This window comes from Trichechus manatus, unplaced genomic scaffold (assembly GCF_000243295.1).
Source record: "Trichechus manatus latirostris isolate Lorelei unplaced genomic scaffold, TriManLat1.0 scaffold00030, whole genome shotgun sequence".
Taxonomy (NCBI): Eukaryota; Metazoa; Chordata; class Mammalia; order Sirenia; family Trichechidae; genus Trichechus; species Trichechus manatus.
Genome location: NW_004443966.1, coordinates 13,147,167 through 13,167,248, shown reverse-complemented (window position 1 = coordinate 13,167,248; position 20,082 = coordinate 13,147,167). Strand labels below are relative to the sequence as shown.

The 20,082-nt window shown below is 37.1% G+C and overlaps 1 protein-coding gene across 3 annotated transcripts in view; it reads right to left on the bottom strand.

Moving 5' to 3' along the window:
* Window positions 1–20,082, bottom strand: part of MAP2K5 (mitogen-activated protein kinase kinase 5) — a 277,318-nt gene that overhangs the window by 168,913 nt on the left and 88,323 nt on the right. For all 3 annotated transcript variants that reach the window (XM_004374690.3, XM_023729752.1, XM_023729753.1), the window contains exons 9-11: window positions 18,201–18,240; window positions 3,829–3,897; window positions 3,654–3,735 (exon numbers count right to left, since the gene is read on the bottom strand). In XM_004374690.3, the coding sequence (XP_004374747.1) occupies window positions 3,654–3,735; window positions 3,829–3,897; window positions 18,201–18,240 (191 nt within the window). The remainder of the gene's footprint in view (window positions 1–3,653; window positions 3,736–3,828; window positions 3,898–18,200; window positions 18,241–20,082) is intronic.

Sequence of the window (20,082 nt, the reverse complement as noted above, 5' to 3'; positions counted from 1 at the left end):
TGAAAAAAATCAGGCACTGAAAACCCTATGGCGTACAGTTCTACTCTGACAAATATGGGGTTGCTATGAGTTGGAATCAACTCAATGCGAACTGGTTTAAATATATGGAAAGACATCTTGTGTTCATGGAATGAAAGACTTAGTAACTGTTAAAATGGCAATACTCCTTAAAGTGATCTAAAGATTCAATACAATTCCTATCAAAAGTTCAGTGGGTTTTTCCAGAAACTGACAAGCTGATCTTACAATTCATATGGAAATGCAAAGAACCAAGAACGTCCAAAACAATTTTGAAAAAGAAGAGCAAAGTTGGAGGACTCACATTCTCGATTTCAAAACATACTACAAAGCTACAATAATCAAGAGTAACCAAGTACAAGTAATCAAGTAGTATGCAGTACTGACACAAGGATAGGCAGGGCAGATTAGTGGAACAGAATTGAGAGTCTAGAAATAAATCCATACATTTTTGGTCAATTAATTTTTGACCAAAAATGTATGGATTTTTGACAACGGTCCAAGAAAACTGAGTGGAGTAAAAATACTCTTTTCAACAAATGGTGCTGGGATAACTGAATTTCTACAGGTATAAGAATAAATTTGGACCCCTACCACACACAATATACAAATATTAACACAAAATGGATCAAAGTCCTAAATATAAGAGTTAAAATTATAAAACTCTTAAAAGGAAACAGGTATAAATCTTTGGGACCTTGGATTAGGTAATGGTTTCAAAGATATAACACCAAAGCACAAGCAAAGGGAAAAAATAGTTAAATTGGACAATATTGAAAGTAAAAAAAAAAAAAAAAGTGCTTCAAAGGATACCATCAAGTAAGTGAAAAGACAACCCACAGAATCTGAGAAAATATTTGTAAAACATACATTTGATAAGAATATACACAGAATATACGAAGACTATACAAAGAACTCTTACAACTCAACAATAAAAAGACAAACAATTAAAAAATGTGGGCAATGGAATCGGATAGATATTTCTTCAAAGATGATATACAAATTGCCAGTAAGCACATGAATATATGCTCAACGTCATTAATCATTGGGGAAATGTTAATGAAGACCACAATGAGATACCCTTTCACACCCACTAGAATGGCTACAACCAAAAGGAGAGACAATACAGAACCAAAACAACTTCCAAGGCCAACTCTTCAGACAAAGATTGGACTGGACTGCAGGACATATAATGATACTTGTGAAGAGTGTGCTTCTTAGCTCAAGTAGATACATGAGACTAAATGGACAGCTTCTGTCTGGAGGTGAGATGAGAAAGCAGACAGGATTAGGAGCTGGTTGAATGGACATGGGAAATCAGGGGTGGAAAGCATGAGTGTGCTGTCACAGCATAGGGAGAGCAATCAGGGTCACATAACAATGTATGTATAAATTTTTGTATAAGAGACTAACTTGAAATGTAAATTTTCACTTAAAACTACAACGATAAAGAACAAAAACAAAAGGAAAGACTAACAAGTATTGACAAAGATGTGGAGAAACTGGAACCCTCATACATTCCTGATGTAAATGTAAAATGGTGCAAACAGTCTGGCAGTTCCTCAAGAAAAAGTTAAACATAGTTACCATATGCTCCAGCAATTTCACTCTTAGGTATATATCCAAGAGAACCGAAAATTTTTGTCCACAGAAAATCTGTATACTAATGTATACAGCAGCACTATTCATAATAATGAAAAAGTGGAAACAACCCTAATGCTCAGCAATGGGTGAATGACTACAGAAAATGTGGTATGGCTATAAAATGAAATATTATACATTCATAAAAAGGGATGAAGAACTGATACATGCTACAACACAGATGAACCTTTAGAACATTACGCTAAGTGAAAGAAGCCAGACACAAAAGGCCACATACTGTATGATTCCATTTAAATGAAATGTCCAGAATAGGGAAATCCATAGAGACAGCAAGTACTTTAGTGGTTGCTAGGGACTAAGGGGTGGGGGCAAGAAGTGACTGGTAATGGGTATGAGATTTCCTTTGGGGCTGATAAAAATGTTTTGGAATTAGATATTGGCGATGGTTGCACAACCTTGTGAGTGTACTGAAAGCCAATGAATTGTATACTTTTAAAGAGAGAATTTTATGATACTTGAATTATGACAACTTTTGTTTTAAATATTAAATGTAGCTGTAAATTTGAAGGCTTTCAAAGAAAGAAAGATGAAAAGTTATAAAATAATACTTTCAAACATGTACTGGCTCTAGGAATCCACTGTTTCTAGCCAGTCTACTTGAATAGGTCCCTGGGTGGCACAACCAGTTTGCAGTTGGCTACTAACCTAAAAGTTGGCAGTTCGAACTCACCCAATGCAGTTGTGAAAGAAAAAAACAACCTGTTGCCGTTGAGTCAATTCTGACTCATAGCGACCCCAAAGAACACAGCAGAACTGTTTCATAGGGTTTCCGAGGAGCAGCTGGTGGATTCAAACTGCCAACCTTCTATTTAACAGCCTAGCTCTCAAGAAATTCCTGGCTAGGAAAGCTGGTAATAAGGAACCTGAGGTCGAGAAGGGAGAGTACTGACATGTTGTGGGGTTGTTAACCAATGTCATAAAAACAATACGTGTATTAACTGTTTCATGAGAAGCTAGTGTGTTCTGTAAACCTTCATCTAAAGTACAAAAAAAAAAGTCCTGGCGATATGCCGAGAATTACAGCCAAGAAAACCCTACAGAGCACAGTTCTACTCTGCAATACATGGGGTCACCATGAGTCAAAACTGACTTGATGGCAACAGGTATTTGACTTGAACAGTAATTGTCATACTACCCATGTGAATTTAAGACTTTCAATTCTTAACATCTACCAGAACTAATTTACAACATATTATACCCCTTATTATGGTATCAAGATATCATAGTTCACTCACTGAAAAGTCTTGCTAGTCATGAACTAATTGCTTTAGCATTGTATTGACAACCCCCTAAATGGAACTGAGTGTATAAAAAAAAGTTGAGTTTTAATTGGCTAGACACCAAAAAACTGAGTATGTAATATTTAAAGACTGCTTAGACAAAATGGTTAAACAATAACAGTGATGACATCATTTCACTGAGAGAGTACCAAGATTCAAACCAAGAAAGACCTATCAAAATAGACATAAATGAGAAATACAGATGGAAGGATAGGGGTAAAGTCCAAAGCAAACTAAACACATTTTGACTAAACAGCTGTGTTGAAAAACAATTTCTTATCTTGCAATTAAGAACCGATTTCTCTCGGAAAGACATAGGACACTGAGTTAATAGATTCCTTTAAAAGAAAATCTGTTTTGGCTACTGAAACATTAAAGGAACAGAACATCTGTTTGCAAGTAAAGACAGACCGTATAGAAGAATCAAATATCAAACCACCAATTAGACTAGCATTTAATCTGTTCTATTTAAAATTTCAATAAAAGAGAACAAATTACTTTCTTGAAATTATAGCTCAGCTACAAATATTTAACACCAGTAACCCCTAACTAAGATGATTTTAGAGCATAAAGTATAGTATATTTAATATAGTATATTTTAATCATTTTTAATTCTATTTGAAATCTATAGCAAAACTAGGTTTTAAAGCACTCCAAAAATCATTTTAAAAATATTGTAAAGTGGAAACTCACCATCCATGAATTCTGTACATATTGAAATTCTGTTTTCTACAAAAAACGCACCATAAAACCCTATGATATACGACGAATCACACTGTAACAAAAATAAGACAAAAGTAGTTTAAAATGTACAAACCAATACAATGAGCACACTTTATAAGTAGAAATGACCAAGAAAAAAAATTACCTTATAAAGAATTTCCAATTCAGACATAATTTGCTTCTGAAGTTCCAGTGTAATATCTAGTAGTATAACCTAAACATAGAAACGTATCAACACTCACACATTTATTCTTCAAATTAAACATACTTTTAATCACTATGAAACATAAAAACTTTAAAAATAAAAAAAAAGTGTTTTCCTCTATTCCTCCCCTTTCCTCCTCCCCACCACTATAATCCTCAGTAATACAAGCTGTATCCACATCTGTCTAACCCTTTGTATTAGGGGAGGTGGTACAGAGTGATTGATGGGGCCAAGGAAAAAGCCAGGTCTCAAAGGTCAGCATTAATGGCTTTAAAAGTCAGTTAAGTTATAACACTCTTAATTTATACACCCTATTTTGGCCACACTGGTTATTTTCCAAAGAGGAAAATAAGAATGACCCTCAAACCATTAAGAGAGGAACATTTTGTGATTCAGTAGGAAGGAGGATGACTAAAAGTGACAGCTAAAGTGAGATTTTTACTTACGAGACAAATAAGAAAAGAGTTTTCTTAACATATCATTTTTTTTATATTTTTCCAGATGGGTAATATTTCTTTACTAATATTGTTATAGAATGTTAGAGCTTGGAGGAAACTCTGAATCATTTAATCTAACACCCTTCTTTGAAAGAGGAGGAAACCAAGGAGTTGGCAGCCTGGCAATGGTAGAGCCCTTCCCTGAGTCCCAGGCTTGTACACATCCCAGTATGTGTTTCCTTAAAATATCAACTGCTGGGTCAGACTTGTAACAAAGGAGTTTATTATAAACTCACCTACAATACATTCTAGTTTATTTCAAACACTTATTTTTTAAAGAAAGAAGACCATCAACTGTTCAAATTTTACTTAGCACTTCAGTGAGGCCAATTCAAGAGCAATTTTTTTTTATTTTAAAAAGACAGTAATTAAAAAAAAAAAGTGATGACAATAAAAAAGTTGGAAGATAATTTTTAAGATTTGGGGCAGAATTTCTGACTTTAGACATTTCTAGATTTAAATTTAATATTCAGGGTTACCATGATGGAGTAGTTACATGCCATTCAACATTAAACTACATTTTGTATTATAACTGAAGAAAAATATAATCACACTGGAAAAAAAAATTATAAATTCAAAACTGCTGATAAAGCCAGGAAAGAAAAGGGTAATTCTTAAACACACATTTTAGAGTACTGACATCCATTTGAAGGAGGAGAAGGTGAGGGAAAAAAAAAAAAGGCATAATCAGTTTCTATCAAGAGTCTGCTTTAGGGTTATTTATAAAAGCACTCACTAAATTAGATTGTTAAGTGTAATACAAAACTGTGAAGAAACATTTAAACATGTCTTCCAATCAATAGTCATTTGCCAGTGATATTCACTTACATTTTTGTTCCTGCATAAAACAGTAACAAATTCATCTAGTGTTATTTCAATTCTCTGCCACAAAATATTATAGCTATTCATACCACTATGTCAGATACAGGGAACATTTCACCCAAAAAAACTCTGCTAAAAGGAATGAAGTTATTATTTACCTTAAAGCTGTGGTTCTCAAGTCTGACCTCATATTATTATCTCCTGGGGGCACTTTAAAAAGATTCTGATGCACAGGCCTTGCCCCAGAACAATGAAATCAGAATCTCTGGGGTGGGGCCCACATCCTAGTACTTTTTAAAAACTGCCCAGGTGATTTCTAATCCACGGTAAGGTTGAGAACCACTTTCTTGTTTTAAAAATGTCATGTATTCAGTGAGCACTAAGACTATATTGCATCTCCAGGCTTCTTCTTCTTGTTAGGTGCCAATGAGTTGGTTCTCATCCACAGTGACCCTAAGCACAACAGAACTAAATGTTGCCCAGTCCTGCGCCATCCTCACAATCATTGCTATATTTGAGCCCATTGCTGCAGCCACTGTGTCAATCTAACTCGTTGAGGGTCTTTTCACCGACCCTCTACTTTACCAAGCATGATGTCCTTCTCCAGGGACTGGTCCCTCCTGATAACATGTCCAAAATAAATGAAATGAAGTTTTGCCATCCGCGCTTCTAAGGAGCATTCTGGCTGTACTTCTTCCAAGACAGACTTTGTTCGTTCTTCTAGCAGTGCATGGCATATTCAATATTCTTTGCCAACACCACGATTCAATTGCATCAATCCTTCTTTAGTCTTATTAATTGTCCAGCTCTCCTTAAGGTAACATCTTTGATTCTTAACACTCTAAAGAGGTCTTTTGCAGCAGATTTATCCAATGAAATACGTTGTTTGATTTCCTGACTGCTGCTTCCATAGGCATTGATTGTGGATTCAAGTAAAATGAAATCCTTCACAACTTCAATATTTTCTCCATTTACTATGATGTTGCTTACTGGTCCAGTTGTGGGGATTTCTGTTTTCTTTATGTTGAAGTATAATCCATACTGAAGGCTGCAGTCTTTGATCTTCATCAGTAAGTGCTTCAAGTCCTCTTCCTTTCACCAAGCAAGGCTGTATCATTTGCATATTGCAGGTTATTAATCAGTCTTCCTCCAATCCTAATGCCACGTTCTTATTTACATAGTACAAGTTCTCGGATTATTTGCTCAGCATACAGATTGAATAAGTATGGTGAAAGGATACAACCCCGACGCACACCTTTCCTAATTTTGAACCACGCAGTATAGTATTCCCTTGTTCTGTTTGAACGACTGCCTCTTGGTCTATGTACAGATTCCTCATGAGCACAACTACGTGTTCTGGAATTCCCATTCTTCTCAATGTTATCCATAATTTGTTATGATCTACACAGTCAAATGCCTCTGCATAGTCAATAAAACACAGGTAAACATCTTTCTGGTATTCTCTGCTTTTAGCCATGATCCATCTGACATCAGCAACGATACCCCTTGTTCCACATTCTCTTCTGAATACAACTTGAATTTCTGGTAGCTCCCTGTTGATGTACTGCTGCAACCATTTTTAAATTATCTTCAGTAAAATTTTGATTGTGTGTGATATTAATGATATTGTTCGATAATTTCCACATTCTGTTGGATCACCTTTCTTTGGAAAGGGCACAACTATGAATCTCTTCCAGTCGGTTGGTCAGGTAGCTGTCTTCTAAATTTCTTGGTATAGACAAGTAAGCACTTCCAGTGTTGCATCCATTTGTTGAAACATTTCAATTGGTATTCCGTCAATTCCTGGAGTCTTGTTTTTCGTCAATGCCGTCAGTGCAGCTTGAACTTCTTTCTTCAGTACTGTCTTAGTTATCTAGTGCTGCCATAACAGAAATACCACAAGTGGATGGTTTTAACGAAGAGAAGTTTACTTTCTCACAGTCAAAGTAGGCTAAAAGTCCAAATTCAGGGCGTCAGCTCCAGGGGAAGGCTTTTTCTCCCTGTCGGTCTTCTCATCAATGTTCCCCCGGACTAGGAACTTTTCGTTGCAGGGACCCCAGTCCAAAGGACGCGCTCTGCTCCCGGCACTGCTTTCTTGATGGTGTGAGGTCCCCCTGTCTCTCTGCTCACTTCTGTCTTTTATACCTCAAGAGATTGCCTCAGGACACAATCCAGTCTTGTAGATCCAGTCCTGCCTTATTAACACAACTGCCACCCATCCTCCCTCATCAACATCATAGAGGCAGGATTTACAACACATAGGGAAATCACACTGTACCAGGAATCATGGCCCAGCCAAACTGATGCACACATTTTTGGGGGGACAAAATTCAAACCATGACAAGTACTATTGGTTCTTGATCCAATGCTACCTCCTGAAATGGCTGAATGTCAACCAATTCTTTTTGGTACAGTGACTCTGTGTACTCCTTTCATCTTCTTTGATACGTCCTGCCTCATTCAATTTTTTGCCCATAAAATTCTTCAATATAGCAACTTGAAACTTGAATTTTTACTTCAGATTTTTCAGCTTGAGAATGCCAAGCATGTTCTTCCCTTTTGGTTTTCTAACTTCAGGTCTTTACACATTTCATCATAATATTTTACTTCGTCTTCTCAAGCCACCTTCTGAAATCTTCTGTTTGGCTCTTTTACTTCATCATTTCTTCCATTTGCTTTAGCTACTCTGCATTCAAGAGCAAGTTTCAGAGTCTCTTCTGACATCCATTTTGGTCTTTTCTTTCTTTCCTGTCTTTTTAATGACTTTTGCTTTCTTCATGTATGATGTCCTTGATTTCATCCCATAGCTCATCTGGTCTTTGGTAATTAGTGTTCAATGCATCAAATCTATTCTTGAGATGGTCTCTAAATTCAGGTGGGATATAGTCAAGGTTGTACTTTGGCGCTCATGGACTTGTTTTAATTTTCTTCAGCTTCAGCTTGAACTTGCATATGAGCAATTGATGGTCTGTTCTGAAGTAGACCCTAGCCTTGTTCTGACTGATGATATTGAGCTTCTCCATCGTCTTTTTCTACAGATGTACTCGGTTTGATTCCTTTGTATTCCATCTGGGGAGGTCCACCATGTATAGTCACTGTTTATATTGTTGAAAAAAAGTATTTTAAATGAATAGGTCTTTCTTCAGTCTTGCAAAGTTCTATCATGCAATCTCTAGCATTGTTTCTATCACCAAGGCCATATTTTCCAAGTACTGATCCTTCTTCTTTGTTTCCAATCAATAGTAATAATCAATGTACCTTGATTGCATGTTTGATCGATTTCAGACTGCCGAAGTTGGTAAAAATCTTCAATTTCTTCATCTTTGGCATTAGCTGTCGGTGCGTAAATTCGAATAACAGTTGTATTAACTGGTCTTCCTTGTAGGCATACAGTTATTATCCTATCATTGACAGTGTTGTATGCCAGGATAGATCCTGAAATGTTCTTTTTGACAATGAATGTGATGCTGTTCCTCTTCAATTTGTCATTCCCGGTATAGTAGACCATATGATTGTCCGATTCAAAATGGGTAATACCAGTCCATTTCAGTTCACTAATGCCTAGGATATTGATCATTATGCATTCCATTTCATTTTTGACAACTTCCAATTTTCCTAGATTCGTACCTCGTACATTCCATATTCCAATTATTAACGAATGTTTATAGCTATTTCTTCTCATTTTCAGTCGTGCCGCATCAGCAAACAAAGGTCCTGAAAGCTTTACTCCATCCTAGTCATTAAGGTCAACTCTACTTTGAAAAGGCAGCTCTTCCCCAGCCATATTTTTAGTGCCTTCCAACCTGAGGGGCTCATTTTCTGGCACTATTATCAGACAATGATATGCTGCCTTTCACTGGCCAATTTTTTTAGAAGTAGATCAGGTCCTTCTTCCAACTCTGTCTTAGTCTGGAAGCTCCACTGAAACCTGTCCACCATGGGTGACCCTGCTGGTATTTACAATACTGGTGGCACAGCTTCCAGCATCACAGCAACACACAATCCACCACAGTATGACAAACTGACAGATGAGTAGTGGATCTCCAGGCTACTAACTCAGAAATAACATGATTCTACATGGCTAGCCAACATTTTGGAATTAACCCAAAATTCCTAGCTGTGAACATATCATTCCTTTGATCAAGAACTTTAACTGAGTTCCCATGGCCTACAATAAAGTTTAAACTCTAGTATGACATTCAAGCAATTCTACAATCTAGCTCCGCTTATCTAATTCCTTCTCCTACTACTCCCCTCCCCCAACCCAATCCTCAGGGGAAATCAGATGATTTTTACTGGTACACACACATATTCTGTGCTTTCCCCCACTTTCAGGTCTTTGCTCCTGCTGTTCTCTCCACATAGAGTGTGCTTCCTCTCTCCACTCCACAGTCACTGAATATAGAAACTTTCTATCTTTTAGGAGCCAGCGTTAATGCCACTGCCACCACCTCCAAGAAGCCCATGCCAAAGCTCTCCATCAGAATTTATCGCTAACTCCAGTCTAGTATACCTCTCCTTATCATATTCTGCCTTTAGCATTCATGCTTCATCTCCTAAAATCAGAACCCTCAGCAGTACAGAGTGGGTGTGGGCTCCTCAAGGGCAAGCAGTGAGTCTTATGAATCATTCTATTCCCCCAGCACCCAGCACCAGGTTTTACTCACATTTGTACCCATTAAATGATGTGGGATTTAATTAAAGCGCTCCTTACAACCATAATCCTCTAAATAATAAGCTCTTTCCATACAGGAAGGAAACAGATTGCTTGATTTCTACAACCGAATTTAAAATCAAAGAAACACCAAAATACAATGAAACCTGTGAGAGCAGGAACTCGACAGGACTACCTTGTTTTTCTGGGTCTTACAAGTTTTTCGCCTTTGACATGGGTGCAGTCTTACCACTTTTCTATTGCTTGGTTTCAAGGAAAATAAGAGTTTTCCTTCTCTGACAGGTTTCACCTTACAAAGATTCTAGCTTTCACAGGTTTTACTGTATATACACAGTGCCATGTTGACCTAAAATGTGGCAGGTAATACTGTGTTTGTGAATCCAATCCATTGCACTCTAATAGGACTTGGTTATTTTTGGCATTTGCTGTATAGTTCAGAATAGTGGCGACTCCATAATGGAGGAAAAGTGAGTAAAGTAATTTCTGGGAACTTGAAAGGGAAAGTAAAATCCACCTTAAAATAACTCTACTGAAATGCTCTTCTATTTTCAGGGGGACTTTGGCACTCTGGTGGAAGGTTAATTCTCCTTCCCCCGGGCATTCCTGTGAGTGAGCTTTAAAACTGCGAAAAATAAACAAGTCCAATTCCTTATCTGAAGGCAATGGAGAAGAAAAGCATGGCAAATACTAATTTTCTTTTTTTAATACAAGGGAAAGTATGGACTCTCTGAGTTTTCATTATTATTTTTTCTCCTTAGGAAGAGCTAAATTGTTCAAACTGGAGAGAATTTGAATCTGAAGCATTTCCTGGAGAAAGGGTTAAGTGAGAAACTGTAATACCTGAGTGTATTTCCACTGCTCTCCACTACACCTCCAGGACAAATAAGGATGAGTTGTCAAGTTAAATATAAGCAGTCAAGTGACTGAATTATAATTTACTCTGTGCTCAATTTAAATTAGTGTGAGGCTATTAAAATATACAGTGTAAATACGGCAATTCATCACAAGCTGTCATGGATGACTTCATTTATTTGCTAGAGTGGCACACGCTCCACTAAGGGGAAGGAGAGCAAAATCACAGGTCAAATTAAGCTGCTATTCTGTTTTAATTCACTTATTTAATCTGTGGTGACATAATTGTCTTTTACAGTATGTACAACTCAGAAAGGAAATTTGGGAGGATTACAGTCAGTATACAAATGATTAATCAAATGGTCCATTTAAATGCTGGTTTAAAAGCAGCAGAAACCCAAAGCAGTCAAAGAATGATAATCAGCACATGCTACATACAATGCTAGGAATTTTCCTGTGAGGTGGATTTTTTCCCAATTAGAAAATAAGCAATACTGGGAAAGCTATTAAATCCTCCAAGCATTACTACTTGAAAGACTGTATAGAATACATTAATGGTATAAAAAGGTTATGTCTGCAAGATGGCTAACAGTACTTTTATTTGTTTTTTGCTGTACTTCTTTGTAATTGTCTCGTTTACCTACACTAAAAAAAGAAAAAAGCTAGTTAAAAACTCGTTTCATGAGTTATATACAGCCATTATCAAACAATTATCTTTAAAATGTGATAAGCATCATTTTCAAAATGCTTTCTTTGAGGCGGAAAATTTTCTAAATCCAGTAGCATAAAATTCAAATTCAAAGTACTTTTATTCTTCCCAAAATTCAGCTGACTTTTTAAAATACTTCAAATGATATATTCCCAACTTTGAAGTCTAAAAAGGGAAACATTACAATATGCCTTTTTGTCTAAAAAATAAGAACATTTAGAAGTAAAACAAGTAGAAGTATTTTGAGTAGGAAGAGAAAAGTTAACAGATTTTTGAGAACTCTCATCTAATAGCTCCCACAGACGTTCAAAGTGTGGGTCCTACTGACCACTTGACTTGGGAGATTAAATTTCACTCATTGCTCTACGCAGGCGTTAGAGCCCTGCAGGTGATTCTGTTTAGACAAGGACTGTGATGTGCTGCTCTTCACAATCCCTCTGTGACACCAGGCAGCACCGTTTCACAGCTGAGGTCACTGAGAGGTTCAAGTGACATGGCTGAAGTCACACAAAAGTCAGGAGAGGGTCAGGGAAAGATCAAATGAGCATCTAACTCTTAACCTTTCATGTCACCCTTTAATATAAAAAAAAAAAAGCAAAGAAATATTCTGGGTGAAGTCAATGGTCCATACAAAGAACACTATGGGATATTCTGTATGTGAGCTGAACCTGCTTCCAAGATGTCGCTTCAAAAGATGAATGAATGAACTAAATAACAAATGAAAGAATAAAAATGTGTGCATTCACACAATCATTCAACCAATTAGGTTTTGAGCACCTAGTCATTATATGCAGTGCACTGTACTAGGCCCTACATGCAATGTTCTGAACGGATCAACGAGTAAGACAAGAAAATAAACACGTTCCCTTACAAAGACATTTCAGTATAATAGAAGAAATGTACACGTACATTAATAACAAAATACTGTATATGGTAACACCCAGAGGAGACACATACATAGAGAGAATTCTAGAGAGGTTCAAAGGAGAGAGTGAACAAGTGAGAAAAACTGAGAGTGAGAGAGAGAGACAGAAAGAGCAGATGTGACAGGATTTATCCAGGTAAATTCAATGGAGGAGGAAGCTTCTGAGCTGACCCTTAAAGGGTGTTAAGGATTTTGATAGGCAAAGATACCATGAAGGCATTCTAATTAGGGGAAAATAATATGAGGAGCCTTGGTCAAGCAGTGGTTAAGTGCCCAGCTGCAAACCAACAGGTTGGCGGTTTGAACCCCCCAGCCACTCCATGGGAGAAAGATGTGGCAGTATGCTTCCGTAAAGATCTACAGCCTTGGAAACCCTATGGGGCAGTTCTACTCTGTCCTACAGGGTGGGTATGAGTTGGAATTCAACTTGACAGCAACAGATTTGGTTTCAGGTTTATATGAAGCTAAGAGTTGAAGCAATAAAGTATCTGGGTTGAGATAAGGCAATGAGTGGAACTTACAATTGGGTAGCACTCCCTCAGAGTGCATACGAAGACATCCTGCCCTGACCTCCAGAGAATGCATTAACTGCTAGAACTAACCTGGAAGGACCCCACTGTCCCACAAGGGCTGTGGAGGCACCCTGACCACCCAACACTTATCACCCAATATCAAAGAAAGAACCTGTTCTCCCACTTCCACTAAATCCAGTAAGGAAAGAAACACATCTGAGCCTAACCACAGAGGACTCGTATGTGGGTAAGACCCATCATACCCATTAGTGAGAGGAAATCTCATCCAGCCAACAGACACCATCAAAGTCACACATAGAACAGAACCACAAAATAACAATGATTAAAATAACACAAAAGACATTCTAAAGAGAAAGTGAAGAAACAAAGTTCTAGATACATCAAAAAAAAAAAATTAGCACAAAACAAACCTACATACAATCAATAAAGAAATATATAAATAAATAAAATAACACCTTAATGCCTCAGAGACAGGAGATGATAACAAATCACATGAACAAACAGAATAAGATGGCTCAAACAAGTGAGCAAAATAAAGGGGTAGAAAACCTTCCTGAGGAAGAAATGGTAATGGAACTACCTGATAAGGAATTCAAAAGACTTATATATAAGATACTCAAAGAGATTAAGGAAAACACAGACAAAAACACAGAAGAATTCAGGAAATCAATACAAGAACAAAATGACAAAATAGACAATTAGACACCATACAAAAACGACTAGAAGTCCAGAAGATTAACAATCAAATATCAGAAAGAGATAACACAATGAAAGGTCACAGAAGTAGAACTGAAGCAACGGAAGAAAGAATCAGCAAAATAGAGGACAAATCCTTTGACACTAACCTGAGGAACAACTGGAAAAAGAATGAAGGAAAATGAATAAAGCCAAAGAGTTATGTGGGACTCTTTGAGAGGAAGAATCTATGCATAACTGGAATTCTAGAAGAGGAGAATAGAGAAGAAAATAAAATTTAAAAAAACAGAATTTTTGATGATTTACTCACAGAAAACTTCCCTAATATCATTAAAGACTAAAAGGTTTCCATCCAAGAAGCTCAACAAACCCCATACAGGATAGACACTAAAAGAAAGTCATCAAGACATATCATAATCAAACTCTCCAAGCTAAAGACAAAGAAAGAATTCTGAGAGCAGCTCGTGAAAAACGAAATATCACCTACAAAAGGGCACCAATAAGACTGAGCGCTGATTTCCTGGCAGAAACCATGCAGGCAAGAAGGCAGTGGGATGACACATATAAAACCCTGAAAGAAAAGAACTGTCAACCAAGAATCATATATCCAGTGAATTGTCTTTCCAAATATGATGGCAAAACTAGGACATTCCCAGATAAACAGAAATTAAGGGAATTTGTAAAAACCAGACCAACCCTACAAGAAATATCAAAAGGACAGAGAACCAGTGACATCAGACAACAACCTGAGATTAAGACACATGACAACATCACCCAGATACCAATCCAGAAAAAGAATTCTCAAATGTAAAATAAAGCTACAAAACTGAAAACAGGGAACCAGAGAAGCCAATCTGTAAATGACGACAACTTCAAAACAAAAAGGGGGAATAAATGGTGTAGTTATAAAACTTCCATATGGAGACAAAGTCAAGGTGATATCAAGATATAACAGACTGTTTAAAACTTAAGAAGAGAATGAGTAATTTCATAGTAACCACAAAGAAAATTAATAAATCTACTTATCAAAGTAAAGAAGAAGACTCAGCAAACATAAAATCAACAACAACGAAGGAAACAAAAAGAAAATTCATAAACAAAAAGGACTCAGCACAGAAAATTAAGTGGAATAAAGAAGCTGTTAACACCACATTCAAAAGCATAGCAAAATGGTGGCAGTAAATTCATACCTATCTATAACTGAATGTAAATGGTTTAAATGCACCAGTCAAGAAACACAGAGTGGCAGAATGGATTAAAAAAACATGACCCATCAATATGCTGCCTACAAGAGACACACCTTAGACCCAAAGACATAAACAGGCTAAAATTCAAAGAATGAAAAAAATACATATCATGCAAACAGTAACCAAAAGAGAGCAGGAGTGGCAGTAATAATATGCGATAAAATAAACTTCAAGTCAAACTCTATTATTAGAGACAAGGAAGGGCATTATATAATGATTAAAGGATCAATCCAACAAGAGGACATAACCATAATAAATATTTATGCACCCAATGACAGAACTCCAAAATACATAAAACAAACTCTAACAGAATTGAAAAGAGAAATCGACAGTTCTATAATAATAGTAGGAGACGTTAACACACCACTTTTGATGATGGACAGGAAAACTAGAAAGAAACTCAACAAAGATACAGAAGATCAAAATAACACAATCAACCAACTCAAACTTATAGATGTGTACAGGACATACACCACTCAACAGCAGCACAGTACACACTCTTTTCTAATGCACATGGATCATTCTCCAGAACAGACCACATATTAGGCCACCAAACAAGCCTCAGTCAATTAAAATATATTGAAAATATCTCACTTTTATTAAAAGTCTAGGATAGGTATACACACAGACAGCAATGTTCTTTGACAGTTACCAAGGATGGGAGTGGGAGGGAGGGGAAATAACTTTCTAGGTAGTAAACACTTGTCATTTTTGGTGATAGGAAAAGCAATATCCAATTAAGGGTGAAGCCTGTACAACTTATCCAAGGTAAAGAAAGACTAAGAAGAACACAAGAATAAGAGACAATTTTGGTAAATGCTATATCATATAATTTTGCAACAATAATAACAACCAAAAATATATGTGTGTGGTTACATATGTAGACATGTATGCATATATGTGTATAGGAAGGCACATGTGAGTATATGGGTGTATATACAGGTGTATCTGTAGGCATATGTAGATATGTTTATGTGCGCCACGTATATATTCATATACAAAATAAACCACATAGGGGTCACAGATACAGATAATTCCTAGACATAACCAAACACCTTGTGGGATTTACTGGGTTTGAAGGCCACATAATGATACATTGTTGGATTATATGTAGTAGTGCTCTCTCTTGGAGTAAATAACCTAGAGTTGACTATCTTCAACAAATATACCATTGGCAACAATCTAAGATTTTTGACATCAAAAGAACAAATAACTTAGATAATAGTGCTCAAGTTGTTAGGAAGTGTCCTTTGAGTGAAAAAGGAACTCAGTGGGTATATAAACAAAGTTAAATGCCAAGGTAGAACAATAGAAGCTGCTTCCAGTGAACTCAGGATGACGAAGATGGAGCCTTGCCTCTACAGTAACTACCCTGTGAATTCTCTGGACCTCAGATTCCTCCTTTGTAAAATGTGGTGATTACACTAGATGATCTCTAACTTGGTAGGAATGCCAAAGAAAGCATCCCAACAGGGAGCTCTACTGTACCTCCTCGTCACACACTATTTAAGTTATTAATCCACATAACACATTCTCGGTATGTATATGTGATATGGAGAAAGAACTCCAGGCTACACTAGCAGTCAGAAGATCTGTGTCTTAGTTGGCTTAACCTCACTAAAATGTATAACCAGTTACAATTTAATCTCTCTGCTTCTTTGCTTCCTAGATAAGATAAAAGATGCATAAATACGTACTATGCAACTGTTAGGGAAAGAGACTGAATTCTTACTGGGGAGAGCTAAGAAAGCATCTTGGGGGAGATGAACCTTGAAATGATAAATGGAAATTGGAGGGATAAGCAATGGAAGTAACTTGCAGAAAGGTGGCATGGTATCATAGAGGACATGAGAATTGGTGTCAGATGGATTTAGTTTGAATCCGAGCCCTGCCTCTTACATCTGTGTGACCTTGGGCAAATCAGCCTTCTGAGCCTCAGTTTTCTCCAATCTAAAATAGACAGGTGTACTTTGTAGTTTTAAAGATTATAGATAATAGTTATGAATCATCTAGCATCATACCTGGCATATAGTAGTCACTATAATATAAAACATAAAAGTTTTCATTATTAAAGGCCCAGAAAGTAGAGATGATGGGCATGACTGGGAAATAACAGACTGGTGAGGCAGAAGACATGTTTGTAAAGGTATGTAGGGGCCAATCTGTAGAGGGCCTGACCAACTTATGGGGAATGACACAGGACTAACTAGTTCGTTAGTTGAGAGCCCACTGTTGGAAGTGGGGTTCCGTGGAGTTAGAACTAGGGAAGGAGTTGAGGTAGTGAAGGGTTAGGTCAGAGGTACAATTCAAGGCAGAGTTCATTAGGGAAATCTGAGATGTAAATGATGGGAAGATCAAGCACCAACAGCCAGTGCCAGAGAGTAAATCCAAAATGGCATGGCAGGACTGAGATTTAGAGCTTGGCAGAGATGGGGTTGGATTATGCTAGGATGGAAATAAGTAAGGCATATCTTAGGTAATTGCCAAGAACATTCCTGAGATTATCTATCTGCAGCTTGACTCTACTGGTAAGTGTGGTGCCTGGGTATTTTAGGATGCCATAAATGGTCAGAAGTAAGGCAGAACTCTTAGGCTTTATGTTGTACACGACTGGGGATGACAGTGGGTGGGGGAAGGGGGCAGGCACAAGGCAATGACATGGTCAGATTTGTAATTTGACTTCTCTACTCAGGTGGCAGAGTAAAAGGTGCCCAGGAGAAGAAAACGGTACCTTCTACTGGGACTACATTATTTCAGGAGAAGGTTGGAGTGGTTAAGAACTCAGCTGCTAACCAAAACGTGGGCAGTTTGAATCCACCGGCCACTTCCTGGAAACCCTATGGGGCAGTTCTACTCTCCTAAATAGGGTTGCTATGAGTCAGAATCGACTCAATGGCAACGGGTAGTAGAAGGGAATATGAGCCTGATCCAAGAGAGTGGAATGGGGATGAAAATAGGAAGAAAGTGACAAATGGACTCATTTCAGGAAAGATTTCTGGCAGGATGTGGTGACTTACAGGATGTGGTGGGTAAAGGAGAAAAAGAAGTGAATGACTAATGAGGTTTTGGGCTGCATGACCAGGAGGACAGTGACGACACTTGTTGGAGAACACAGAAAGAAGTGTAGGAAACAATGACGAGAATTACAACGCAAGGAGCTTGTGACTGACCATTTTAAGGCATACTTAAAATACCTTCAGGTGTCTGAACGTCACAACAGGGTCATAGCTCCCATTACCTATCATCTGAACCTTAAACCATTCTATCTCCTCTTTGATGATACCTGTGACTCAAGCTAATAGACAAAGAGAAAATGGTGAGAATCAAAAATTTCATAAAATTTATCCAGCACTCACCTTTACAGCTAATATTTTCCCACTCGGGACATGATATGCTCTGTAGGGAAAAAAAAAAAAATCACTTGGGATCACTAAACAATCTACAAAATGTTTAAGGACATAGGTGTAAGTCCAAACGTATCTGCAACCATGAGGATACGTGGTACTTTCAAAGAACACTAATCACATTAGTAATATATTTCTATTGAGCGTAATGGTTTACAAAGTGATTCATTACACATTACCTTATGATAATCCTCTGAGTTAGTGCTGGTATTATTATTCTCCTTTTATAGATGAAAACTCTGAAGCATAGAAAAGTCAGGCAGTTTGCCCAGTGGTACAAAGACATTAAGTGACAGAATGAGGCCTCAAATCCAGGCCTTCTGGCTCCAGATCCTTTACGACACACTGCCTTTTTGTGTGTGGGGTCCTGGATAGCCCTATGCTAAGCACTGTACAGAACCACACAAAATGAGAGGTTTTGTGTTTACTTCTTTCAGTTACGTATGCAGATAAGCCATATTCCTACATTTCATCAAAACAAACATAATTGGCTATGGTTTAAAATATAATTTCATATAATAAACTATAGAGTTATAAGGCTCTGACATGTGATTCAAAGCTGGCTCACCCAGCATAAAAAAAGCCTCAGAAAAGAGACAAGCTCAAATGATGAGATACAGGAAAATACAAATTAAATCAAGGTACGGGGATACATTCACTTATGAAAAAGAGTTAGAGAACAGGGTTTGCAGAAATAAAATGCCAATACTTCTTGTCAAGACATTTTGTGTTTAAATGAAATGTGGTCTTTTGTACATATAAATACAGAGCCTGCATATTCTGTCCATTACCCAGAAACAATGTGGCTTATATAAAAACTTCAAAACAAATCACACAATGTAAACAAGTCCTCTTATTACAAGCCCAAAGAAATATAAAGAAGCAAACTAGTTTGGAAGAACTCAAATCTTGCCCTGTAAAGAAGTTTACACATTAACCAAGATCAAATTGTTCTTCCTCTCACCCAGCCAGTATGAAGATGTGAGTGGTAGTGAAGATGTGAGTGGTAGGGAAGATGTGGGCAAATGGAAATAAGCTCCTCAGGAATTCTCCGTCTACACCTGCCCAGGAAGCAGCTGCAAAATGTTTATGTATCAGGCTCCAGATTTTTACTTGTTATTGGCTTAATAGCACAAATCGCTCACTTCAAACAAAACATTTTCCACTATTGTAAAAATGGAAACATCATTTTCTGCTGTTTTGACATAAATATTTGTTTGGTCGCTCTAACAAAAATTTTTAGCATCTTTATTGAGGAATAATTTACCATATAATAAAATTCACTTGTTTTAAATGTACAATTCATTGATTTTTAGTAAATTTACAGGGTTATGCAACAACTGACAAATGTTTTTAAGGGCATTTTATGATTGGGGCTTACACAAATGGTTTAGTTATGAAGAATCTACAGGTATTTGTAACGTATTTTTCACATGTACAATGTTACAAATTCAGGTAAGACTAGAAAGAACTTATTCATTCTGCTTTTTCTACTTGAATGGATGATAAAGCGAATTATGGGAGGTAAATTTAGCCTTTATTGTATCAATTAATTGTAGAGAAAACTGAAGTACATCTCATTTAAAGGCAAGATTATAAAAATTAGGTGGCAGTTTTTCATTTTACCAAAGGATTCTTTAATGTGTAAGTATCCAAAAACTTACTCTCAATGTCAACTCCTCTGGTATATATGAACCCATCACTCATCTGTCAGTCTTTTGTACTGTTGGTGGCTTGCGTGTTGCTACGACGCTGGAAGCTATGCCACCAGTATTTCAAATTCTAGCAGGATCATCTATGGTGGACAGGTTTCAGTGGAGTTTGCAGACTAAGA